Below are 27,519 nucleotides of genomic sequence, written 5' to 3'. Positions count from 1 at the left end.
TTTGAGTGTGTATTAGCAACTCGTCATCCTTAAAACTCATCAATGTGTCTGCATCAGATAGCTTATGTCTGGTCTGGCCTGCACTTTTCTTTGCTGTGGTACGGTAATTGCCTTTTCACCGCTTAAAGGCTAAACAGCCAGCGCTCGGACAGCTAGCTTCCCCTCAGGCTACAGACAGCAGGGAGCAATCACTTTAATGAGTGGTGGATATGCATGGCTCCACTTTTATCCCGATGAGGTATGAAACCAGTGCACTAATATGTTGCTGGAAAATACATTAAGATATGTCAGCCCATCCTCCCACAGTTTCAATAGGGCATAATTCAAATGGAGAAACCTGTGGAGTAGGCTGAGCAATGTGCTTTTAAAGGAAATGTTGTTTGTCCGAAACGGAATATTTGTACGGGCACTTGTTATGGACTGTGTACATGGTGGTGTTAAGTGCAATGTAAAATAAAGACTTTGTATGCAGCGGAAGTATTTTTGCTGACAATATATTTTACTTGTCTTTCCTTTTAGTCTTTACATCCATTGGATCCATCTCGACTGTTCGGGTGGCAGTCTGCCAATACACTAGGCTCCACCGGTAGGTATTTCACGGAAAGAACATGTTCGTTTTTTAAGCTCACTTCTGAATATCAATTTATGCTCTTGTAACTCACCTAGCATAGGATGATGTACCCTAGGGTTTAACTATGGCTGTAGATTGTTTGGTGATAATTTGTGTCTTCAAAACATTGTGTGATATGTCATGTTTAATTCCCCCAATAGAGACCTCAGTGGAGCTGCCCCATTTCTCTAGTCCTCACCTCGTCAGTAAATACGCCCTCATTGAGAACCTCGACTTCCTGTACTATCTGCGTCACGGACGACCATCGTTTGCCTACGGAACGTTTCTCGTCCAACAGCTAGCCAACTCCAACGAAGTGAAGTCACAGTGAGTATATCGGACTCTGTTAGGAAATTTCAACTGACACCAGAGTAACATAGACGGCACACGACAAAGACGATATGGTTTGCAGTAAGCGGAGTACATCCCCAAAAACATCTTAACTGAGGACATGATGACTATGCCTGGAACCAAAAAACGAAGCACTCAGATGTCTACAATGATCTTTGAGGTTTATCAGGGACAAGCAGGCCGGACTACATTTCGAAGTGTCAGACGCCTTCCTCCTCAGTGCCTTAACGTCACTAACCAAACTATTTGAAACTTGTTTAACATAAAAACAAGAGGCTTTTGGGCAAGCACTTATCCTTGTTTTATTTTTCCCTCTGTTGTCGTTGTTACTCTTCGGTGGCACACGTCATTTTATATTCATTTTCGCATATGTTGTAGCTCTGACTATTTTACATCATCTGAGGTGTTTGTGTGTTTAATGCCTGTCGTCGGTTAAGACAGTATTCTCTTGAATTCTTCTACCATAGGCAAACATGTATATAAGATTTCGTTCAAAAAGCGATTGAGTTCATATAGGATGACCCGGTATACAAGTCATGTACACTGAGTGTAAAAAAAACATTTGGAATACCTTCCTAATATTGAGTTGCACCCACTTTTCCCCTCAGAGCTGCCTAAATTCATTGGGGAATGGACTCTACAATGTGTCGGAAGCGTTCCACCGGGATGCTGGCCCATGTTGACTCCAATGCTTCCCATAGTTGTGTCAAGTTGGTTGGATGTCCTTTGGGTGGTGGACATTTCTTGATACTCACGGGAAACTGTTGAGTGTGAAAAACCCAGCAGCATTGCAGTTCGACACAAACCGGTGCGCCTGGCACCTACTACCATACCCAGTTCAAAAGGCAATTAAATATTTTGTCTTGCCCATTCACCCTCTGAATGGCACCCACACAATCCATATCTCAATTGTTTCAAGGCTTAAAAATCTTTCTTTAACTTTTCTCCTTTTTATCTACACTGATTGAAGTGGATTTAGCAGGTGACATCAATAAGGGATCATGGCATTCACCTGGTCAGTCGATGTCATGGAAAGGTGTTCCTAATGTTTTGTGCACTCAGTGCACATTGTGTTGTAATGTGTTGTTTGTCTTTTCCCTGTGTCAGGCTCAGTCATGCGGCGCAGCAGGCCTACAGCCTGGCCATGCTGCATTTCAGCGTTCCCTCTGTGGCAGCTGCATGTGTGTGTTTCTGCGAGCTCCTGGGTGTGTGTAGCCTAAAGCTGCGGGTGGACCTCAAAGCCCTCAGTCTGATCCTCCGACTCCGGACCCAGAGGCCTGGAGGGACCAGCACATTCTCCCTTAAAGACTTACTGAGTAAACCTGCACATACACACGTGTGTAGGGTTTTTTCGCTACACCCGCAATAACACCTTAGCCAAATACATTTAAACTCTGTTTTTCACAATCACTAACATTTAATCCTAGTAAAAATGTCCTCTTTTAGGTCAGTTAGGATCACTACTTTACTTTAAGAATGTGACATTTCAAAATAGATGATTGTCCATGCTACGGCTAGCTGATTCCGTGGGGGAAAAAAGGTGAGGACCGAAAGACTAGTAGCTAGTTAGCTGGCTAGCTCCTAAGGGAAGTTCCAGTTATAAGGAATAAAAATAGCAGATCCGTACCACATTGGGTGAGGCGGGTTGCAGGAAAGTATTTTTAATTCATAGATAGAAAGTGAGATTAAGATATATACAATAAAAAAACGGCTATTTACAAGGGATAAGACACGGGATAAGACAGAGACAGGTATACACGTCCTACTGCACTGCCGTCTTGAATTTTGAGGGAAAAAAAGTTTGAGGTCAGGGCTTTGTGATGACCACTCCAATACCTTGACGTTGTTGTCCTTAAGCCATTTTGCCATATCTTTGGAAGTATGCTTGGGGTCATTGTCCATTTGGAAGACCCATTTGTGACCAAGCTTTAACTGATGTCTTGAGATGTTGCTTCAATATATCCACATCATTATCCTGCCTCATGATGAATCCATCTTTTTTGTGAAGTGCACCAGTCCCTCCTGCAGAAAAGCTCCCCCACAACATGATACTAACACCCCCGTGCTTGACTGTTGGGATGGTGTTCTTTGGCTTGCAAGCCTCCCCCTTTTTCCTCCAAACATAACGTTAGTCATTGTGGCCAAACAGTTCTATTTTTGTTTCATCAGACCAGAGGACATCTCTCCAAAAAGTACAATCTTTGCCCCCATATCCAGTTGCAAACTGTCGTCTGGCTTTTTTAAGGCGGTTTTGGAGCAGTGGCTTCTTCCTTGCTGAGCGGCCAATCAGGTTATGTCGATATAGGACTCATTTTACTGTGAATATAGATACTTTAGTACCTGTTTCCTCCAGCATCTTCACAAGGTCCTTTGCTGTTGCACCAAAGTACGTTCATCTCTAGGAGACAGAACACGTCTCTTTTCTGAGCGGTATGACGGCTGCCTGGTCCCATGGTGTTTATTCTTGCATACTATTATTTGTACAGATGAACGTGGTACCTTCAGGCATTTGGAAATTGCTCGCAAGGATGAACCAGACTTGTGGAGGTCTATAATTATTTTCTGAGGTCTTGGCTGATTTCTTTTGATTTTCCCATGATGTCAAGCAAAGGTAGGCCTTGAAATACATCCACAGGTACACATCATATTGACTCAAATGTTGTCAGTTAGCCTATCAGAAGCTTCTAGAGCCATTACATTTATTTTCTGCAATTTTCCAAGCTGTTTAAAGGCACAGTCAGCTTAGTGTATGTAAACTTCTGACCCACTGGAATTGTGATACAGTGAATTATAAGTGAAATAATCTGTCTGTAAACAATTGCTGTAAAAATGTCTTGTCATGCACAAAGTAGATGTCCTAACCGACTTGCCAAAACTATAGTTTATTAACAACAGATTTGTGGATTGGTTGAAAAACAAGTTTTAATGACTCCAACCGAAGTGTATGTAAACTTCCGACTTCAACTGTATGTATGTGACCAATACGATTGTATTTTATTTGCAAAGACACACACACATCATACTGTGACGTTTGTTTGACCTTTTCTGTGTTTCAGCTGCTAAAGGCAGTAAGCTGGTGGAGGTGGAGAGGGAGACCGCGGAAGAGCTGCTCTTTGACTTGGAGGAAGCTGTGAAGGACATTTTGGAGAGGAAGGGCACCAGCAGGTTAGGCACAGGCCCAATCCCAAATCGACCTATGCATTGTGACGATTTGATGGGTAAAAAGCAATATGGTGAAACTTACATCTCGCACGTCACAGGGCAAGGTGGAGATGTTACCATATTGCTTACACCTGTCAAATACTGTCGGGTCTCAGCAATTGCATATGGTCTAGGGGCAAGAAGAAACACTCTTATACACAGTTTGGTACAAGGAAATTTATCCCATAGTTTTATGCACAATTTGTTGTCTGTTCAACTCTAAATGCCCTCTCCAGGTCATCTTATGAGGCAGGTCAGGAGTGGGCTCTTCCCATACAGTTTTGCCAGCTACATGCCTTGCCCCTGAGCAGTGTGTACCCGCAGGACTGTGCAGCCGACAGCCAGTGGCTACACTTCCTGCTCTTTGTCCAGCTGCACACCTACCCCCCTCAGCAGGTACATCTCCACCACTGCCAAACACACACATGCTAAATCTTTAAAGGCCCATTCGAACACTTTTGCAACTCCTATTCATTATCTCCAGCACCACACCACACCCCACTAGAAAACCCTTTAAAGATCCAAAGCAGCCGCTTTTAACTCAATTTCAAATAATTTCTGGGTGACAATGAAGTACCTTAGTGTGGTTTTGACAATTTTAATTGAAAACAAAGAAACAAAAAACAAAAATAACTCTTTAGCAAGAGCACTTTCTCATGCAAGAATTTTGACTAGGACTTTCTTAGAATGGTGAGGGGCCTAATTGGACAAGCCTAATGGGAGGGATATGCAACCTGAAAACTAACTGTTATTGGCAGAGCGGTATGAAAGTCTATATTATTGGTCTATTAACTTGCACTGTCTGGTGGTGTTGCTAGGCAGGCTGAAACTCCATCCCACCGAAACAGGCCAAAAATTCAGGCGCTCTTTTACACTAAAAGGCAATTATCATAATTTTCACAATTTCACAGTATTATTCCAACCTCGTTGAGTGGAAATGTATATATAAACCACAGGAAAATAATTTTTGACTACACTGGGCCTTTAATAACCCATACAACTGAAGGATTCTACCACACCTACTTTCTTTGTTCACTCTAAAATGGGATGAAAACTGCCCTCAGGTTCTCTCCCTCTGAAGATCCCTATCAGGGAAATATGTTATTTGAATTAAATTGTATTGTTTACAGGGGCCTAAACTGTAAGAATTGTTCTCTAGATGGAAAATAAAGACTGGTGGTTTCCAATCACCCCCTTGTCTGTGGTACTGTAGCGATTGTATGTTTTCAGTTCTTCCCTCTTTCCCTACTTGTGATTGACAGGTGAGGTCCCTGGCGACCCAGTTCAGCCCAGCCTTGCAGGCCCACCTGACCTTGGCCTTCCAGAACCTGCAGCTCAGCTCTCAGTGGAGGGTGGGGGAGGTGGAAGACAGGGAGGCCCAGGGTCAAGTCACCCTGCCCAGCGAGGAAGCCTCCGACCCCCCCAAGGAGCTGTTCCAGGTGCTGCTGCAGAGCCAGGAGCAGGCCAGTCCCTGGAGACACCTCCTGGGGGAGGCCCTGGCACAGCACTGCCCCACGCTCACCATACTAGCTGCCTGTCATCAGGTAGGGCTCTGTCTGTAAGGATTTTCTGTCTATGAGAAGTTGTATTATAAGGCTTGGTATAAAAATCTGAAGTGTAATGACTTTGCATTGACATTTTGTGTCATCCATGAACTTTGTAAGAGGGTGTATAAAAGTTGCACTTTACATGATCTACTTTGTATCTGGACTTTATTTAACTGACTGTGTGTGTGTTTGATTGCGTGCGTCTTTCTCTGTACGCTGTGTGTGCCGTGGATTTTGATTGACAGGAAGCCGACCTGCTCCAGTGCCTCTGCGTCTGGGTCCTGACCTCTGTGGGTGAGGTCATTGCCACAGAGGCTACCGCCCACCTGGAAGAGAGCCCGCAACGTCATGAGTGGAACCTCCACGACCTGTCAATCATCTGGAAGACACTTCTGAGGAAATGCAGGATCAGGCCTCTCATACGAGGCTTCCAGCTCTTCCAGAGGGTAATTCAATAGAACATATGGGATACATATCATTGTAGGTTTTGCAAATGAACTGCCCTTTTGGGGAAAAAATACAAATCTCAAATCTCCCATTGACACGCATGCATGATTTAGACGAAAGTATGCACACAAATATAAAGTTAGGATTCTGCCCCAAATCTAAATGTTTCCCCCCCAAGGGCAGTTCATTGGCAGCAATTGAACTGACAGGCCTTATTCCATTTTGCGGTCTGAGCACTACCATTCTATAGGCCTAAACTCAACAAATGATTTTAGAATGCATTGTAATGCAGTGAATACTCTGTCCCCTTTGACGCTCCGCTCAATCAGAACACGTCTTTGTTATTGCGTTTTATCGTTGGCGCTGTAGTCACAAAACAATTATAATTAGTTTTCAAGCACATTTGAGAGTGACGTGTATCTGAGACTAGAGAATGAAACGAGGCACTACATCACAAATGTAGTGCCGTGTTGAATCTAAAGGAAGAAAACAATGTCAGTCGGGTGAACATTTTAAAAACTGTTCCATTATACGCTGCGTATACAAAACATTAAGAGCAACTTCCTTCCCCTTTGCCCCCAAAACAGGCTCAATTCGTCAGGGCATGGACTCTACAAGGTGTCGAAAGCATTCCACAGGGATGCTGGCCCATGTTGACTCTAATTCTTCCTACAGTTGTGTCAAGTTGGCTTGGTGTCCTTTGGGTAGTGGACCGTTTTTCATACACATGGGAAAGTGTTGAGCGTGAAACCCCTGCAGCGTTGCAGTTCTTGACACAAAAGCGGTACGCCTGGCACATGCTACCATACCACGTTCAAAGTCACTTAAGTGTTTTGCCTTGCCCATTCTGAATGGCACACGTACACAATCCATGTCTCAATTGTCTGAAGGATTAAAAATCCCCTTCATCCACAATGATTTAAGTGGATTTAAAGAGTGACACCAATAAGATGTCATAGCTTTCATCTGAATTCACCTAGTCATTCTATGGCATGGAAAGAGCAGGTGTTCTTAATGTATGTTCTTAGTGCATATTGAATAGACTACATGCAAATGAGGTTGCAGCAGGCTTAAGATGGGCGGTACTTTCCACTATTTCCTGTCAATCACTAACCGATGAAACCAATAGAAATGGCTTTAAACTTTAATTTCATTCAAGCAATTGAAAGCACATAGATGGTTGCTTGCCTATCCAATCCCTCGTTGTTATTTGCATTTCATTTATCGGTTTCCTTCAGGCCTAGTCATTAGTGTTGCGTTCTATTAGAATACTAATCTACCTGCACGGCAGCTTCCCTCCTCAGAAGTGACCCGAATGATATGTCCTCGTCGGCAATTTTACGCTGTATGCATGATCTTCAAACAGCTTCGAGGCTTAGACCAGCTCCTCTCATTAACCCAGCAGGCATCATGGGAGGTCTGCCTCATGTATTATGGCTGTCATGTCTGGTTCTGCATGAGTTTGGATGGTCTTTTATCACATTTCTCTCTCTATGTGTGTGTGACAGGACTCTCCCCTGATCCATATGCTGCTCATGTACGAGCTGTGCTACGACTACAAAAACTACCCTGAAGCCAAGAAGAAACTCATTGAGTTCCAGAAATGCCTGATCACGGTAAGCTCCTTCACTCCTCTGCCTCTTCTTTCCACTCCCATTTCCCACACTCACTGTCTAACTCTCCCGAAAAGGACACCAACTGACTCTGAAGTAGAGCCCGACCAAAATGGGTTTTTCGGGTTCCGATAGCGATTTTAGGGAGACAAAATATGCCGATATATGTTTTTTTTTAAGGGCGGAATGAAAAACTCAACTAAATATGAACATTAACATTATTTAAGAACATTTTATTTGTGGTTTACATGATAACCACCAACAACAGCGATATCCTCTATAAATACGAAAGTAAATACAAAACACTTGTTCAGTTTATCTTGGTACAACTTAAAGATTTGTCTATCTATGACGGTGAATAAGAATGCATAAGTGTTTGTGCTGAAGCACCAAAAGCACACTAATAAACAAGAACGCTTTGATGAATTAAACATTGTCTTAAAGTAAAGGCGACTCCGGGACGCTGGTCTTCTTGGCAGAGTTGCAAAGAAAAAGCCATATCTCAAACTGGCCAATAAAAAGAAAAGATTAAGATGGGCAACAGAACACAGACACTGGACAGAGTGTCTAGATGACTCTGTCTAGATGACTGGTTGTGTTTATGCCACATTAAAAGGCATAGGCGGTAGGTCCATAAGGCTAGGGAAAGCTTTCCCTAAAGTATATTGAATTAAATTGCCAAAATTATATAGCCTAATTAGCTTTTCTTTCAATAACAAGGACATTTCTAAGTGACCCCAAACTTTTGAATGGTAGTGTATTTGACTGCAAACCAATTCAGTTTTTTTAATGGAAAAGGAAATGGACTGTGTACATGTACTGTAACGCGTCGTGCCGGGGCGGAAGGTTCTGTTTTTATTATCTATGTCCGCGCGGATGACGTTCCATTAGAAAAGCAGAGGGTGTCCGTGTCATGTCCCTTTAAGTCTGACAGGTTGGTTGTGAGGGAAATTGATGCCCTCCGTTGTCAGGGGGAGTTAAAGGGGTGCCTGTGTCTGACCTTGCCGGTACTGTTTGGAGATGTCATTAGAGGGATGAATTTGGTGCCACACATGCCAGCCAAGCCACAAGGCCAGGGCCAATTTATCTAGTGTGTCAAGCACAACAGCACTCATACCTCAAAGCGGTGACCTTGGCTGTAATCTTGTGTTCAGGGCCTCTTGCCGTCTTTTGCTGCGTGTTTTGAGATGGTCACCATCCCAATTCACATTGTTGCGCTCAACAATCTTTTGCGGCCGTAGTCTCACCAAGTCCTCCCTCTCGATGACCATAGTTAACTTTGATGTTATTTATTTATTTAATTCCTGTATTCACTGTGATCTCCTGTCCTTGTGAAAGGTACATGCCCTCATTTCTGTTACTTTTCATTATCCTCTATTGTAGTTAATGGAAGAAATGAGGAGAGGAAGACTTTCTAGCATGAGTGTTTGATGTGTTCTCTGTACGCGAGAGGTTATACAGCCATACTTCCTATGAGGTATGTGTGTGTTGCATGTAGGCCAATCTCAATTCTCTTTATTCTTTCATCTTTCCCTTATCCTCTCTCTCTTTCTCTCTGACAGCTGAGGAGCAGTGGTGCTCATGCGCCAGCGGGCATCCCTCTCCAGTGGGTGGAGTGCCAGGCCTCAGTCCTCCTGTTGACCATGATGCAACAGTGCTCCACACAATACGAGCTGCGCAGACTACTGCAGCTGCTCGCAGACATGGAGCGCCTGCTCAAGTCTAACGGTGACATTTACATTTACATTTAAGTCATTTAGCAGACGCTCTTATCCAGAGCGACTTACAAATTGGTGTATTAACAGTATTAAGTATTGTATTAACAGTATTAACACTGTAGTAACACCGAGTCTTCAACTGTTGTGTTGGATCATCATATTTAGCTAGTTAGCTGTCAAGTAAGTGAGACTTAACCTAAATGACGTCCATAAGAGTTTAGTGTTGCATTATATCCAGAGCAACGATCTGTGTTTATTGTTAAGCCTGACTTCTGTTCATAACACTGTGCAAACAAAGTGTCGCTTAACATGACTAAAACTATGAAGACAGACATTTTTACCGTATAATTACCACGGAACCCTCCAGGTATGGTTGGCGAGAGCAGGCAGAACGCCTTTTCACCATGGATTTAAATCACTGTCTTCCACTTGTGTGAGGTGTTGAGAAAACTGTATTATTTTTTTGTAGCTTATTGTCTGACTCAGGCACTTCATGTTTGAGTCTGTATCTGTGCTTGTTAATCACTGTCTTCTGCTTGCGTGAGGTATTGAGAATTGAGAATGCAATACTGTAAACAGGATGTTCTGGTTGACTCGTGGACTTGACCAGTCTTTGCTTCTATGTATGCATCGGTCTCTTTCTCTGTGAGCAGGCCCGGACTTCAAGAAGCTCAGCTTCCTCAGCCAGGTTCTCCAGGACACCTCGGTGTCTCTCTCTCCCAGGCTGCTTGAGAGCTATTCCCCTGACATCCTGCAGGGAGAGTGCCAGAACATGTTGGAGAAGCTGCAAGACAGCGGGCTGTTCCACAAGGCCCGCCAGGTGGCCGAGCTGGCAGGGCTGCCCATTGACAGCCTGGTCATCAACGAGGTGAGCTCGTGGGTCCTCAATGCTCATCAACTAGATCATGTGCAGCCTGTTCAGTGTAAACTCAACTCTCACTGCCCTATACCTTTGGTATGTTCAATGTAAGTTGATTTGGTCTAGACGCTACAGTGCCTTCAGAAAGTATTCACATCCCTTGACTTGTTCCACATTTTGTTGTGTTACAGCCTGCTTTTAAAATGGATTACATTTAGATGTTTTTGTCACTGACCTACATACAATGCCCCATAATGTCTAAGTGGAATTGTGTTTTAAGTTAATTAAAAATGAAAAGCTGAAATGACTTGAGTCAATAAGTATTCAAACCGTTTGTTATGGCAAGTCTTAATAAGTTCAAGAGTAAAAATTGACTTAACAAGTCACATAAGTTGCACTCTGTGTGAAATAAGTGTTTAACATTTATTTTTTTAATGGCTACCTCATCGCTGTACCCCACACATACAATTATGTAGCCACTCCTGCCTTGTCTTGGCTGTATGCTTAGGGTAATTGTCTGGTTGGAAGGTGAACCTGTGTCAGATCTCTACAGACAATTCCTTCGACCTCATGGCTTGCTTTTTGCTCTGACATGCACTGTCAACTGTGGGATCTTATATAGACAAGTGAGTGCTTTTCCCAATCATGTCCAATCAATTGAATTTACCATAGGTTGACTCCAATCAAGTTGTAGAAACATCACAAGGATGATCAATGGAAACAGGATGCACCTGATCTCAATTTCAAGTGTCTGAATACTTATTCCAGTTTTTTATTATTAATATAATTTTGAAAAACCTGTTTTCGCTATGTCATGATGGGATATTGTGTGTAGATTTGATGAGGAAACAAATTAATTTAATCCATTGTAGAATAAGGCTGTAACGTAACAAAATGTGGAAAAAGTCAAGGGGTCTGAATACTTTCCAAAGGCACTGTAAATGAGATATTTCTGTATTTCATTATCTATAAAGCTCCTTCTGATATCCCTCTTCTGGTAAAGTTACTCCAAGACCTCGGAGCCCTGAAGGGCAAGCGGCACTGGGAGAGGAGGGAGACCCGGGTGTCCTTCTGGAGAAAATGCCACGAGCAGTTCAGGACTAACAGCACTGGTCCTGGGGCCGCCTCGGAGTTCTTCCTGGCCCAGGCAGGTGCCTCTGAGCCTCCCCGGGGCTCCGTGGCCGGGACAGAGCTGCTGTGTGTCCAGGAGAGGTGCCTTCTCCTCAGCCTGGCCGGCCACTGGCTGTCCTGGCTCGCCCAAGCTCCCCTGGCACGTCTCGAGGACCTGGAGAAGCAGCTGTGGACAAGCCGAGTGCGCCAGCAAGTCCTGCTCACCGCCATGGAGAAGGAGAGCATGTTCGCCCTCCCGGCGCCCACCATAGCCCCCGAGGAAAACTCCTACGAGGCCCTGATCAGGGAGTTCTCCTTCTCCAAGATGGCAGTGCTCAACGAGCCCAGGTACCTAAGCTTGGACGGCCTGCCCAGCGTCTCCCCTAAGGAAGAGGGTGGGGAGAAGACTGGGTCGGAGGAGCAGGGTGCTCTGGCTATCCTGGTGGGGCAGCTGTTGGACGAAGGGTGTATCCACGAAGCGAGCCGTGTGTGCCGCTACTTCTCCTTCTGCTCCCGGGACATGTGGGTAGTGCTGCACTGCCGAGGCCTGGCCTCAGGCGAGCTCCAGGCTGGCCTGCAGGACATGCTCACCTTTGAGGGCCTGCCCAAGAAGAGCATTCCCAGCTGTAAGCTCCACACGACCCTCAGTTAACCTACTAGATACACCCAAACAATAAACTACTGTTTGGCGCATGTCAGACTTGTTCAAAATCAAATCAAATCGGTCACCTACACATATTTAGCAGATGTTATTGTGGGTGTAGCTTAATTCTTGTGTTCCTATCCCCATCCGTGCAGTAGTATCTAACAATTCACAACAATACACACCAATCTAAAAGTAAAAGAATGGAATTAAGAAATATATAAATATTAGATTGAGCAATGTCGGAGTGGCATAGACTAAAATACTGTAGAATAGAATACAGCATATGCATATGAGATGAGTGAAGCCGTATGTAGACATGATTTAAACATTATTGAAGTGACTAGTGTTCCATTATTAAAGTGGCCAGTGATTCCAAGTCTATGTATGTAGGGCAGCAGCCTCTAAGGTGCAGGGTTGCTAAACTGGGTGGAAGCTGGCAAGTGATGGCTATTTAACAGTCTGATAGCCTTGAGATAGAAGCTGTTTTTCAGTCTCTCGGCCCCACCTTCACCACCCAGGGGCGGCCCGTCAGGAATTCCAGAACCCAGTTGCACAGGGCTGAGTTCAGACCCAGGGCTCCGAGCTTAATGATGAGCTTGGAGGGTACTATGGTGTTAAATGCTGAGCTATAGTCAATGAACAGCATTCTTACATAGGTATTCCTCTTGTCCAGATGGGATAGGGCAGTGTACAGTGCGATGGCGATTGCATCTTCTGTGAATCTATTGGGGCGGTAAGCAAATTGAATTGCGTCTAGGGTTTCAGGTGAGGTAGAGGTGATATGATCCTTAACTCGCCTCTCAAAGCACTTCATGATGACAGAAGTGAGAGCTATGGAGCGATAATCATTTAGTCCAGTTACCTTTGCTTTCTTGGGTACAGGAACAATGGTGGACATCTTGAAGCAAGTGGGGACTGCAGACTGGGATAGGGAGAGATTGAATAAATCTGTTAACACTCCAGCCAACTGGTTTGCGCATGCTCTGGGCATGTGGCTAGGGATGCTCTCTGGGCCGGCAGCCTTGCGAGGGTTAACACGCTTAAATGTCTTACTCACTTCGGCCACAGAGGAGGAGAGCCCACAGTCCTTGGTAGCGGGCCGTGTCAGTGGCACTGTGTTATCCTCAAAGCGGGCGAAGTTGTTTATCTTGTCCGGGAGCAAAACGTCGGTGTTTGGCTCTGTACTGACGTTTTGTTTGTGATTGCCTTACGGAGGGAATAACGACACTGTTTGTATTCGGCCATATTCCCAGTCACTTTGCCATGGTTAAATGTGGTGGTTTGCGCTTTCAGTTTTGCGCTAATGCTGCCGCCTATCCACAGTTTCTGGTTTTGGTTGTTCTTAACAGGTTTAATCTCCTATACACTTCCTGATGAACTCAGTCACCGTGTGTATTCGTCGATGTTACTTTGAGGCTACCCGAAACATATCCCAGTCTTCATGTGCAGAGGTCACAAGTTAAAAAACACTCAGACACATCCAAACACCAGTGCTAAAAATTTCAACAACCCTCTGAAGAATCAAAACAACACTCACATACACCCAAACAACAATTCAAAGATTGTCAGTAACAGTCACAACGCCTACATAGTTTATAGTGAGGTACAAAGGTATTTGGACAATGATAGTTTGTTGGTTATTTTGGCTCTGTACTCCAGCACATTGATACAATGACAGTGAGGTTAAAGTGCAGACTGATAGCTCGGGTGAACCGTTAAGAAATTACAGCACTTTTTGTACATAGTCCCACCATTTTAGAGAACAATTCACTGTCTATTAAAGTAGTCAAAAGTTTAGCATTTGGTACCATATTCCTAGCATGCAATGAATACATCAACGTTTATGAATACGTTTATGAATACATCAAACTGCAAATGCATCTGTAATATCTAAACTGTTTAACCAATATGGATTAAAATACCCTCAAATTGGCCTCTCGAGTGGCGCAGCGGTCTGCATCGCTGTGTTGCAGCGGGTTCGATCCCAGGCTGTGTCACAACCGGCCGTGACCGGGAGTCCCATAGGGTGGAGCACAATTGGCCCAGCGTCATCCAGGTTTGGGGATGGCCGGGGGGGCTTTAATTGGCTCATTGCGCTCTAGCGACTCCTTATGGCGGGCCGGGTGCCTGCGGGCTGACTTCGGTCGTCAGTTGAACGGTGTTTCCTCCAACACATTGGTGCAGCTTCCAGGTTAAGCGAGCGGGTGTTAAGAAGCATGGTTTGGCGGGTCATGTTTCAGAGGATGCGTGACTCGACCTTCGCCTCTCCCAAGCCCGTTGGGGAGTTGCAGCGATGAGACAAGATCGTAATCATGAAATTGGGGAGACAAAGGGGGTAAACTTTTTTTTTTTTTACATACCCTGAAATTAATGCTGACAGTCAGCACTTTAACCTCATGGTCATTGTATTATTTAAAATCCAAAGTGCTGGAGTACAGAGCCAAAACGACAACATGTGTAACCGTCAAAACACTTTTGGACCTCACTCTGTATGGCCTTTTGCATTATTGACATATCCCCTCTGAACGCTGTCCATCTGTTTCTCTGTGAATGACCCCACTCCAGCAACCAGTTTTAGCAGCCTGTCCTCCTTTGTGATGGTGCCCTCCCCAGAGGATCAAACAGTGACTCAGCTCCAGATGCTGGTGGACGAATGTCGCCGCGGAAAGAGCTACTGCAAGCAGGTCCTGAGTCTCTACGAGCTCTCCAAGGTACTCCTCTATCTTTTCCGACCTTAACATCGAAGTTGCTGCCTTTTCAGACCTAAACAACAGACTGAGCCTATTTTTGTGAAGTGAATTGAAGTTATGTACATTGCTGTGTGTTCATGAGAGCATTGTTGTTGTGTAGTATTTTTTATAATTTACTCTATTAATACCCTAGATTTTAATATACAGGATCAGGGATTTCACTATCTAGTGTATTCCATTTCTACATGTCGTGTTCATTAGGGCAGACAAAGGAAGATGTTTTAAAACGTAAAATGAAAATGTGCTTTTCTTATTGTACAAGTGCAGGTATTTGCTCACTATTTCAATCAGTTCTTCCATTTGGTGCCCAATGGACATAACCTTGATCATGGTAACCTTTGACCCTTTGATACCGCTACCTAGGAGCTGCAGTGTTCATACAGTGAGATCTCAGCTGAGGAGCCTCAGGCGGTGCTGTGTAAGGTGCTACTGTCCCAGCAGCCGGAGCGCTATAAGAAGGCCCAGGCCTTCATCAGTGTGCAGGGCCTGCAGCCTGACACCGTGGCCCAGCTTGTATCCACCGCCGTGGTCCAGGGCCTGTTGGCCTCTGCACAGGACGGAGAGACTGGTGAGAGGAATGATGGATTGATTGATATGGCTACTTAAATGCAACTAATTGTCCCTCTAGAAGATTTTTTGCATACTTTTTTAAATCCCTACTCGTATATTAAATATGTTGTGGTTCTATTACCTACTAAAGTCAGACGTATTCATTTTTAGTCCTAAGGTTACAGGAAATGTATAATCGTAGCTAAGAGCTCAGATAAATGGTTACAAAGCTTTAATATGCACCTCCTGCGCTATCCTTGCTATTGGACTTTATTACTGTCTTATTAAACCCTGAGTCAGACACAACGACTGTAGTGATTGGTGTGTGTTCACAGCAGAGAAGCAGATGTTCAGTCCAGAGGAAGGGAGAGAGTCCTTCTTGCAGCTGGCCAAGCTGTGTGGGGACCCCAACCTGGTGGGCATCAAACTGCTGGACCACATCCCCACTGTGCCACTGGGAGAGCTCGGCTGCAGTAAGATATACTCAGTACTAGGGCTGTGACAATACCAGTATCGCAATATTTTTTTCCATGGCAAAAATAAAAACACGAAGCAGATCAAACTCTTTGCTCCTTTAAAACCTGCTGTGTGTAAAATAGATTGTGCTAGAGCTTGGAAAATAAGTGTGACTCTGGATGACAACACAATGACAACATTGCGATGCTGATATCATCCCGGCCCTACTCAATACTACAGTAACATAGGCTGTTCTCTTATGGGAATGAAATCATTCCAGTCTATTAGCTGAGTCTTACTTCAGACACTAAATACTAGATAAACACTCCGTCATAGTACTGTAGTGGTAAACAATGGTAATATAGTATTATCATGGATTTATTCCACTCTATTTAGCTAGTCAAGCCATAGTTCTTTAAAACCCCTTGCACTAGTGGGAATTGGCCTACATTTGAAATGTTTCTTACAGAAGAAATATGAAAAGCATCTGCATAACCATGGTAGCAATCAAAAGGGAACAGTTTGGAGATTATGGGAAAATTATTAGACTAAAAACAGTTACTGACACTGACTCAATCCAAACGTAACACTGTTGATTTTATGTGCATTTTACATTTACTGTACTTTTCACCGCATTTGTTGGGAACATATGAAACATGAAAATACTCTGGATACATTCAGTAACATAAGAATATTCACGGGACATTTTGTGGTAGGTACAACATAAGACAAAAAAAACAAAAAGTGTACACAGTTCCTACGTACAGTTGAAGTCGGAAGTTTACATACACCTTAGCCAAATACATTTAAACTCAGTTTTTCACAATTCCTGACATTTAATCACCACTTTATTTTAAGAATGTGAAATGTCAGAATAATAGTAGAGAGTGATTTAATTCAGCTTTTATTTCTTTCATCACATTCCCAGTGGGTCAGAAGTTTACATACACTCAATTAGTATTTGGTAGCATTGCCTTCAAATTGTTGAACATGGGTCAAACCTTCCACAAGCTTCCCACAATAAGTTGGATGAATTTTGGCCCATTCCTCCTGACATAACTGGTGTAACTGAGTCAGGTTTGTAGGCCTCCTTGCTCGCACACGCTTTTTCAATTCTGCCCACAAATCTTCTATGGGATTGAGGTCAGGGCTTTGTGATGGCCACTCCAATACCTTGACTTTGTTGTCCTTAAACCATTTTGCCACAACTTTGGAAGTATGCTTGGGGTCATTGTCCATTTGGAAGACCCATTTGCGACCAATCTTTAATTTCCTGACTGATGTCTTGAGATGTTGCTTCAATATATCCATATAATTTACCTGCCTTGTGATGCCATCTATTTTGGGAAGTGAACCAGTCCCTCCTGCAGCGAAGCACCCCCACAACATGATGCTGCCACCCCGTGATTCACGGTTGGAATGGTGATCTTCGGCTTGCAAGCCTCCCTTTTTCCTTCAAACATAACGATGGTCATTATGGCCAAACAGTTATATTTTTGTTTCATCAGAACAGAGGACATTTCTCCAAAAAGTACGATCTTTGTCCCCATGTGCAGTTGCAAATCGTAGTCTGGCTTTTTTAAGGCGGTTTTGGAGTAGTGGCTTCTTCCTTGCTGAGCAGCCGTTCAGGTTATGTCGAAATAGGACTCGTTTTACTATGGATATAGAAATTGTGTACCTGTTTCCTCCAGCATTTTCACAAGGTCCTTTGCTGTTGTTCTGGGATTGATTTGCACTTTTCACACCAAAGTACGTTAATCTCTAGGAAACGGAATGTGTCTCCTTCCTGAGCAGTATGACGGCTGCGTGGTCCCATGGTGTTTATACTTGCATACTATTGTTTGTACAGATGAACGTGGTAACTTCAGGCATTTGGAAATTGCTCCCAAGGATGAACCAGACTTATGGAGGTCTACAATTTTCTTTCTGGGGTCTTGGCTGATTTCTTTAGATTTTCCCATGATGTCAAGCAAACAGGCACTGAGTTTGAAGGTAGGCCTTGAAATACATCCACAGGTACACCTTCAATTGACTCAAATGATGTCAGTTAGCCTATCAGAAGCTTCTAAAGCCATGATGTCATTTTCTGGAATTTTCCAAGCTGTTTAAAGCACAGTCAATATAGTGTATTTAAACGTCTGACCCACTGGAATTGTGATACAGTGAATTATAAGTAAAATAATCTGTCTGTAAACAATTGTTGGAAAAATGACTTGTGTCATGCACAAAGTAGATGCCCTAACCGACTTGCCAAAACTACAGTTTGTTAGCAAGGAATTTGTGGAGTGGTTGAAAAACTAGTTTTAATGAATCCAACCTCAGTGTATGTAAACTTCAACTGTAATTTCAATGCACTTTTATGACTCAAATAACAGTCTTCAACTATAAGGTACTGTTTTGAGCTCTCCTAGCTGTGCCGTTGAGGAACTAGAGCGAGCACACTTGTAGGTGTTTTCTTTGGAACACAGCCCTGCGTCCCCACCTTCTCACAATTACTGTTGTTTACACATTCCAAAATGTCCACATTCCATAATCAATCGCAACCTGGTCGGGTGGGCGTCATTTGAAAGCGCACTCTATTGCCAGCATGGTTAGCTACGTTACAAAATATGATCTTACAGTGTTAGGCTTTCGCAAGGAAATTCGGAGAAGCCGATCATCATTTTGGTGCGTATATAATAGTCACGAGTGCATTCAGGTGAGCGTTCCCCGCCAAATTTCTTCACAATACGGCAAACATAGGCTTATTCAGTTCAGATCAACCCAGGGGATGACGCCATGTCATCTTGTACATCAAGCATACAGTAGTGATCATAAACGTTGACACTGTATATGACAAGTTTTTCTGATATGGAAACGTTCAGTGCACATTTGGACTTTCGGGTGTTTGGCTTGCTTGTAAGACATCAAAGCGGTATTTGTTATAATCCTCAACTTCTCATCTTTCAAAATACATAGAGTCCTCTTTATTTACAGCATTTCCCGCACTCAGACAACAAAACGTTTGCAAAAGTTTCCCAAGTAGTGGGAGGGATGGGGGCAACATCTTGTCGCGTGCGGTGGTCAAGTTCAGTATCGCTGTCAGTAAAAACCAATATTGAGACCTTGAGCTCTGACGTCATGTGTAGCATGTTACTGTACAGCGACTGCGTTACCATTTAGGCGCTTATCAGTATCCAAAATCTGCTATTTCCAAAATCTGCTACCTGTATACGGGTACGTATGTAAAGAGCTACCAATGGAAATGAGTCATGCCAACCAGTTACTAATTAATTTGCAGTTTAATGCGTTGGTGGATAATATCATGTATAATGATGCATAATATCTAACTCTCCCTCTTGTTGTATAGCGGTGGAGCTGTTGATCCTGGCCCACGACTGCTTCAGTCTGACCTGTAACATGGAGGGCATAGTGAGGGTGCTGCAGGCTGCCCGCCACCTCAGCCACGCACACCTGGCCCACAGCGAACACTACGGCCTGCTGGTAAATCCCTCTGCCTGGTCACACATGGGCCTCCTTCCCAGTCATTGTATCGTAATTACGTCGTAATATATGTTGCAGGCTTTGCAATGGATTACCTGGTGAGTTTTTACTGTGAACTAATTGCTCCGAATGAATGTACTGTAAGCATGGTGGTGTCAGTTCATGAGTACTGTTTTTCTCTTTTCTCTGTGCGTGCGTATGCGTGTGTGTGCGCTCACCTTGTGTTGACCCCTTCAGGTGCGTCTCCTAACTGGCATCGGCAGATACAATGACATGACCTACATCTTCGACCTGCTAAGCCAGAACCACCGCTTCGAGATGCTGCTCAGGAAAAAAGTAGAGTCTGTAAGAGGCGCACGCACACAGATCTGTCTCTCTCTCACACACACACACAAACGCAGAAACTGCACACTGTGTTTGTGTAAACACAGATAGAGATCGCTCTTCCCAAAACAGTTTCCGTTGAGGTCTGACAGAACACCCACAGAGACACAACAGACCTGCCAGACAGAGAGAGGCATCTAGTCATTGTATTTTAGTTGAGACAGGAAATCTATATATCACAGGGGTTGTGTACATGCTGTTTTCTGAGAACACCATGCTTTAGATGTGTAGGAGTGTCTCGGAGTACCAGAATTAGAACAATAGGAAAGGATATTTTACTTTCACATTGTCCTTTCCAGCACAGCTCCAGCAACTGTTGGATGCATAACCAAGCCAGCCCAGTACAGCTCTGCTTGGGTCAGTTCAGTAATGTGAAAGGGGTATTAAAGTTTGTGTTTTGTAGTGCACTTGTTTATACGTACAGTGGGGCTAAAAAGTATTTAGTCAGCCACTAATTGTGCAAGTTCTCCCACTTAAAAAGATGAGAGAGGCCTGTAATTTTTATCATAGGTACAATTCAACTATGACAGACAAAATTAGGAAAAACAATCCAGAAAATCACATTGTAGGATTTTTTATGAATTTATTTGCAAATTATGGTGGAAAATAAGTATTTGGTCAATAACAAAAGTTTATCTCAATACTTTGTTATATACCCTTTGTTGGCAATGACAGAGGTCACGTTTTCTGTAAGTCTTCACAAGGTTTTCACACACTGTTGCTGGTATTTTGGCCCATTCCTCCATGTAGATCTCCTCTAGAGCAGTGATGTTTTGGGGCTGTTGCTGGGCAACACGGACTTACAGGCCTCTCATCTTTGTAAGTGGGAGAACTTGCACAATTGGTGGCTGACTAAATACTTTTTTGCCCCACTGTATAGTACGCTAGTATCTAAACGGTGTGTGTTGCAGAACTTCCGGCTGAAGACGGCCCTGCTGGACTACATCAAGCGGTGTTTGCCGGGTGACAGTGAGAAGTACAACATGGTGGCCCTGTGCTTCAGCATGTGCAGAGAGATAGGAGAGAACCACGAGGGAGCCGCCCGCACCCAACTCAAACTGATCGAGTCCCAGCCTTGGGGTGAGCTATGACAAGGCCTACAATTTATAGTATGAGGATCACTACAGTTACAGTATGAAGTCAGACATATTACATATTTGTGACGCATATAAAGAACATGGTATAGTGGCTGAGGTCAATTAAGTTTTCAATTATGCAAGTGAATTGAAATTCAATTCATGAATTGAAACGTCCTCATAGAAAACAGTAGACGATTTTCATTTTATGAATTGATTGTCAAATCACTTGAGTCAAAAAACTGAACTGACCCCAACCCTGGTGTCAAGGGATGTGTTTTTCAATATTGTAGTATCTTTCCTGTTGTATAGAGGGCAAACTTCTTAAAATAGACTGTTGTGAAGTTTTTCTGTTGTTTTTACTTTATTTGCACATGAATGTAGCCTGTGTATGAGTCATTGACACAAACTCAGTGAAGAGCTACAGGGCATGCAGACAGTGTTTTTCACTCACTCCCTGCTCATCCCATAACAGCAGTGACCCCTGAACTCAGAAGTGCCTTGATAAAGGTTCTTACTCTCCTGAAGGATGCTGCAGAGAGCTATTCTAAGGTATTGTTATCCCTCCAACTATCAAACACAGGTCCTCTGTTTAGTGTTTGTTAATACTAGAAAGGTCACCTTGGTCTCCCCTTTGTGCCAATGACACATGTTTTGGACATCAACATTCGAACAGTCTAATACGTAGATTGAATATATACTATCCGAAAATTTATCATTTGGTTGTGATTATGAAGGTCTTACCTAACATTAGAATACGATTTTTGAAATACGATTTCACGTTCTTGTTAGGGCCATGGTCCCGTGGTGGGAACATCAATCAGCGGAAATGTGCGCCACCTATAGTGGTTGATAAACCTCAAACTTTCATTAAAATGGACATACAATGTACTGAATTAAAGCTACACTCGTTGTGAATCTATCCACCAAGTCAGATTTGTAAAATGCTTTTCGGCGAAAGCATGAGAAGCTATTATCTGATAGCATGCACCCTCAAAATACTGCAACGTCACCTAACATGACAGATTTTGCGTTTGCCGGCGCAAACCAAAACGCAGAAATAAAATATAAAACATTCATTACCTTTGACGAGCTTCTTTCTTGGCACTCCTAGATGTCCCATAAACATCATTTAGGGTCTTTTTTCGATTAAATCGGTCCATATATAGCCTAGATATCGATATAAGAATACTGTGTGAACAACGGAAAAAAATAGCTTTTTCTAACGTAACGTCATTTTTTTAAATTAAAAAAGTCGACGATAAACTTTCACAAAACACTTCGAAATACTTTTGTAATGCAACTTTAGGTATTAGTACACGTTAATAAGCGATAAAAATCATCAGGAGGCGATGTAAATTCTATAGGTCTCCGTCGGAAAATATTGTCAGGTGAAATCTCAACCAAAACATCCGGTCGGAGACCGGAGGGAATCGGTTCCCTTGTGTCGGTTTGACCAAGAATCAAAGCCGAATCAAATGACAAGACTCTAGACATCGTGTGGAAGCTGTATGCACTGCAACCTCGGCCTCATTTAATCCGATTCACTTTGAACAATTCCTTGAAGTCGTGCATGGATATTTATTTCCATTTTCAGTGATCAGATTTTACTGCACTTTTCGATGAAACGCACGTTCTGTTATAGTCACAGCCGTGATTTAACCAGTTTTTAGAAACGTCTGAGTGTTTTCTATCCACACATACTAATCATATGCATATACTATATTCCTGGCATGAATAGCAGGGCGCTGAAATGTTGCGCGATTTTTAACAAAAAGCTGCGAAAATTCGCAACTTCCCTAACAGGGAACATAATATTTCATTACTTTATGTTACTGTACTTTTCAACATTACATTTTTGTTTTGTCATGAATCTACACACACAATACCCCATAATGACAAAGCAAAAACAGTATTTAAAAATGTTTATTGCAAATGTATGATTTAAAAAAAAATGGAAGCACCTTAGGCAGCGATTACAGCCACGAGTCTTGGGTATGACGCTAGAAGCTTGGCACACCTGTATTTTGGGAGTTTCTCCCATTCTTCTCTGCAGATCCTCTCAAGCTCTGTCAGGTTGGATAGGGAGCGTCACTGCACAGCTATTTTCAGAAAAACAACCCCACAGCATGATGCTGCCACTACCATGCTTCACCATAGGGATTGTACCAGGATTCCTCCAGACGTAAAGCTTGGCATTCAGGCCAAAGAGTTCAATCTTGGTTTCATCAGACCAGAGAGTCTTAGTGTGTAGTTAACTAGTGATTATGTTAAGATTGATTGTTTTTTATAAGATAAGTTTAATGCTAGCTAGCAACTTACCTTAGCTTCTTGCTGCCCTCGCGTAACAGGTAGTCAGCCTGCCACTCAGGTTCCTCATGGAGTGCAATGTAAGGCAGGTGGTTGGAGCGTTGCACTAGTAACCGGAAGGTTGCAAAAACGAATCCCCGAGCTGACAAGGTAAAAATCTGTCGTTCTGCCCCTGAACAAGGCAGATAACCCACCGTTCCTAGGCCGTCATTGAAAATAAGAATGTGTTCTTAACTGACTTGCCTAGTTAAATAAAGGTATACAAAAAAATCTGTGTCCAAAAATACCGATTACGAATTGTTATGAAAACTTGAAATCGGCCCTGATTAATCGGTCATTCCGATTAATCGGTCAACCTCTAATATAGACAGGTGTGTGCCTTTCCAAATCAAGTCCAATCAATTGAATTTACCACAGGCGGACTCCAATCAAGTTGTAGAAACATCAAGGATGATCAATGGAAACAGAATGCACCTGAGCTCAACTTCGAGTCTCATAGCAATGGGCCTGAATACCCTTGTAAATAAATAAAACAATTCTTACTGTTTTAGCTTTGACATTATGGGATATTGTGTGTAGATTGATGAGGAAAAATAATAATTGAATCAACTTTAGAATACGGCTGTAACGTAACAAAATGTGGAAAAAGGTAAGGGGTCAGAATACTTTCTGAATCCACTGTGAGTAGGGTGTCCACCCACTAGTACTGAGCGAAGACAGTACAGTGTGAGGAGAACAGAGATAACGTTAGATGGTTGTCTGACTGGCTGCGACTGCCTGAGCAGAGATGAGATGATGACTAAGGAATTAAAAATGATAGTCTACAGAATTGCAATATTTTATTATTTCCTATTTTTCTATTTGGACCTGACAGAGCCAATGGAATATTTTCAATGTTTTGACAGTTGAATGTCCACTATTTTTGGCTTTGGAATTTCTATTAAAAAGTTCTAATCATTTTGATGTAATTATTCATAATGCATTTAATATTAATTGAAAACCGTGGTATTTAAAAAATATACAAAAATCGTGTCAAAACTGAACTGAAAAAGCACTAATGGCTCAGTACTACCACCCAATCTACAGAGTGGGTGAAAACAGGCTTTGGTGATGAAATTTCACTTCTTTATGTTATAAAATACATTTGACCAAGATGATTCATGTTCTACGTCATTCAGTGGGGTCTTTCACTAACATTTCATTAACAAATCAAATGTATTTATATAGCCCTTCGTACATCAGCTGATATCTCAAAGTGCTGTACAGAAACCCAGCCTAAAACCCCAAACAGCAAGCAATGCATGTGTAGAAGCACGGTGGCTAGGAAAAACTCCCTAGAAAGGCCAAATCCTAGGAAGAAACCTAGAGAGGAACCAGGCTATGTGGGGTGGGCAGTCCTCTTCTGGCTGTGCCGGGTGGAGATTATAACAGAACATGGCCAAGATGTTCAAATGTTCATAAATGACCAGCATGGTCAAATAATAATAATCACAGGCAGAACAGTTGAAACTGGAGCAGCAGCACGGCCAGGTGGACTGGGGACAGCAAGGAGTCATGATGTCAGGTAGTCCTGAGGCATGGTCCTAGGGCTCAGGTCCTCCGAGAGAGAGAAAGAAAAGAGAAAGAGAGAATTAGAGAAGGCATACTTAAATTCACACAGGACACCGGATAGGACAGGAGAAGTACTCCAGATATAACAAACTGACCCTAGCCCACCGACACATAAACTACTGCAGCATAAATACTGAAGGCTGAGACAGGAGGGGTCAGGAGACACTGTGGCCCTATCCGAGGACACCCCCGGACAGGGCCAAACTAACAGTAGGTCCAAATAATCGGATTTCCCACCTACACCTACACTGATTTCCTACCTACCTACACATTCTGTTGACGAGCGGTGCAGCTTACTCGCAGCAACTTTTGAGGATTGCACATGCTGTGTTGGTCATCTTCAAAGTTGTTTCGACGAGTCGCAAAAGCTAAATTAGCATGGCACAAGCTGAATTAATTGTGAAAGGCTTTGATGATAAAAAAAGATTGCGGTACGTTCAGTGCTCCGTTGACATTTCACAGAGAGACGCTTGTTTTTGTGAGAAAATCTTCTAAACAGGAATTTCTCATTAATTAGAAAAGCTTATACTAAAATGTGAAAATACTATCCCAAAACATATTGTTTTATGTCCTGCGGATTCGAGTAGAAAGATGACGATTTCAGCGGGAAATGTGAACCTGTGAGGTAGCAATCGTTCTCTCACGTCATCCAGCCTAGCTGACGCGATGCTGTGCAATTTGTATTATTTTGACAACTTTTTTTCTCTGGCCCACATTGATTTAGTCACCTTAATTTTGGCCACCCTACAAGGGTAAATATTCCAATAACTTTTGAACATGAGGTTTGGACCTGTGTGGGTTCCATATTTTGGGCAGAGGGAGGAAGGGAGCTCCCATCTCGCTTTGTTCATGGTGCCTACCAGGCTTGTTTTTTGTGCATTGTTCGCTTCCCCTCGCTCATAAACTCTCCCATTCTCCCCCTTTTATCATACTTTACTTCATTTATTTAATGTTATATGTAAAATGTATATAATAATAATAATAATTGTTTCGGTATAGTTTAGGTTCAGTTTTGAAGCAATTATCGGGGTGATTATCAACTGGTCATGGCACCTTCAACAGTCGGGAAAGCCATTTAAAAAAATGATATGTCCGCCTAAAACTGGTTATAACTCAAATCAAATGTTTTTTTGTCATATGAAAACAGGTGTAGACTAACAGTGAATTGCTTACTCACGGGTCCTTTTCCAACAATGCAGAGTTGAAGATCAAAAAATAAAATAGAAATAGTGACAGGAGGAATAAATACACAGTGAATAATGAATAACAATAACGAGTAAAAAATAACATGGCTATATACAGGGAGTACTAGTACCGAGTTGATGTGCAGGTATACAAGGTAATTGAGTTAGCGATGTACATATATATACGTATGGGTAAAGTGACTCCAGTTCTATTTGTGATATAACACACAGTCGTTGTTAGAATTTTTATATAGACTTATTTAGGAAAAGTCAAGGATCACTTAAGAAATAGTAGAGTAATAAAACATTTAAATTCGTTTCACGTCATTATTAACTGGGTCTTTCTAGTGTTAATTGAACGTACGCGTACATGTATATATGCATGCGCGTGTGTGTTCTCCCTCAGGACTCGTGTGTACGCCAGGCATCACGTTGTGTCAAAATGGCAAAGCTGACCACACTCCAGCTCCACTTCCTGAACCACGGTCAAGACCAACGTGTCATCAACCTGCGCCAATCAGATCTCCTTGGTGCCATAGTGGCACTGCCCCGCTGTTACCAGGTAATGGCACTAAATGTAACCGTGGTATACTAAATCAGTTATCCAAATGCTAGACTTGTGGTACCGGCGCTATTGTAATAGTGGGAGGAAAAATCTATTATCTCAATCCTAGACTTGGGAAGTATGTACTGAAATGTAGATAGATTCCAAGTAGTATGTCATAATGAGATGTAGCTAAGCTTCTTTTAAGCTATTATTTTAAACTGTGTTGTTTCTCGTGTCTCTAGGCTTTTGTGTTGTCGGAGGCCTACGACTACAGTCCAGACTGGGCGGAGGTTCTCTACCAGAAGGTCATCCTCAGTGGAGACTTTGCTTACCTAGAGGAGTTCCGACTTCACAGGCCACTCCCCGCCTGCCTGTTTGAAGACATATCCCAAAAGTAATTTCAGATTTCCAGAATTAGGAGGGAATATCTTCTTGCTGGTATTAATCATTGGTCTGGTCCTACCTTTCAGATTGACTCACAACACGCCTCCGAGCAGTGCGGGCCAGAACCTGAAGAGACTATTGCAACACTGTGATGACGTTTACACCTACTACAAGCTTGCGTATGAACACAAGTTCTTCGACGTGGCCAACATGTTACTTCAGGACTCCAAAACAAGCAGTTACCTAAACGACAGGCTAGGTACTAGGTAGCGGATTAGAAACGGCACTGCCCCTGTCAAATACCTCCAAATACGCATGTGGAATTTTTTACAAACTATTTTCTATAATATCTTTCATGGAGATTAATAGCTTCACGAAATAATGTTTTATTTTCTCCATGCAAAATCACTGACTAACTGAATAAATCTCGCCCTGGTTGAAGCTACAGACTTCTGTCTTTACTTAAACACGATTGTGTGGTCATACACAGAGGCTGTTATTATGATGTCTATCCGTCTACCTAACCGAGGTAGACAAAGTAAATAGAGTTAGGGTTGCAAAATGATAGTAACATTCCCAAAATTCCTGGGAATGCTGGAGTATTCAGGACTTTCATTTTTTCCCCCACATGATTCCAATAATCTTTTAACCAGGATTTCTGGAAAACCTGGGAATTTTACGAA

General features: G+C 42.8%; 1 protein-coding gene across 8 annotated transcripts in view; it reads left to right on the top strand.

Annotated features, from left to right (window-relative positions):
• Positions 1–27,277, top strand: part of spg11 (SPG11 vesicle trafficking associated, spatacsin) — a 76,719-nt gene extending 49,442 nt beyond the window's left edge. For 3 of the 8 annotated variants that reach the window (XM_065022704.1, XM_065022703.1, XM_065022702.1), the window contains exons 20-41: positions 520–586; positions 772–937; positions 2,069–2,277; positions 4,018–4,126; positions 4,399–4,558; positions 5,425–5,706; positions 5,955–6,155; positions 7,665–7,772; positions 9,332–9,497; positions 10,141–10,355; positions 11,350–12,082; positions 14,668–14,813; positions 15,216–15,420; positions 15,737–15,874; positions 19,207–19,340; positions 19,578–19,685; positions 20,475–20,543; positions 20,636–20,804; positions 21,276–21,352; positions 26,312–26,467; positions 26,695–26,846; positions 26,923–27,277. In XM_065022704.1, coding sequence (XP_064878776.1) covers positions 520–586; positions 772–937; positions 2,069–2,277; positions 4,018–4,126; positions 4,399–4,558; positions 5,425–5,706; positions 5,955–6,155; positions 7,665–7,772; positions 9,332–9,497; positions 10,141–10,355; positions 11,350–12,082; positions 14,668–14,813; positions 15,216–15,420; positions 15,737–15,874; positions 19,207–19,340; positions 19,578–19,685; positions 20,475–20,543; positions 20,636–20,804; positions 21,276–21,352; positions 26,312–26,467; positions 26,695–26,846; positions 26,923–27,106 — 3,954 coding nt within the window. In that variant the 3' untranslated portion in view covers positions 27,107–27,277. The remainder of the gene's footprint in view (positions 1–519; positions 587–771; positions 938–2,068; positions 2,278–4,017; positions 4,127–4,398; positions 4,559–5,424; positions 5,707–5,954; positions 6,156–7,664; positions 7,773–9,331; positions 9,498–10,140; positions 10,356–11,349; positions 12,083–14,667; positions 14,814–15,215; positions 15,421–15,736; positions 15,875–19,206; positions 19,341–19,577; positions 19,686–20,474; positions 20,544–20,635; positions 20,805–21,275; positions 21,353–26,311; positions 26,468–26,694; positions 26,847–26,922) is intronic. The other 5 variants (XM_065022706.1, XM_065022705.1, XM_029668644.2 and 2 more) reach the window with 3 other exon arrangements.
• The last annotated feature ends 242 nt before the right edge of the window (positions 27,278–27,519 follow it).

The sequence above is a fragment of the Oncorhynchus nerka genome, linkage group LG9a, assembly GCF_034236695.1.
Source record: "Oncorhynchus nerka isolate Pitt River linkage group LG9a, Oner_Uvic_2.0, whole genome shotgun sequence".
Taxonomy (NCBI): Eukaryota; Metazoa; Chordata; class Actinopteri; order Salmoniformes; family Salmonidae; genus Oncorhynchus; species Oncorhynchus nerka.
Note: the sequence above shows the minus strand (reverse complement) of the source record. Positions and strands in the feature narration are given on the sequence as shown.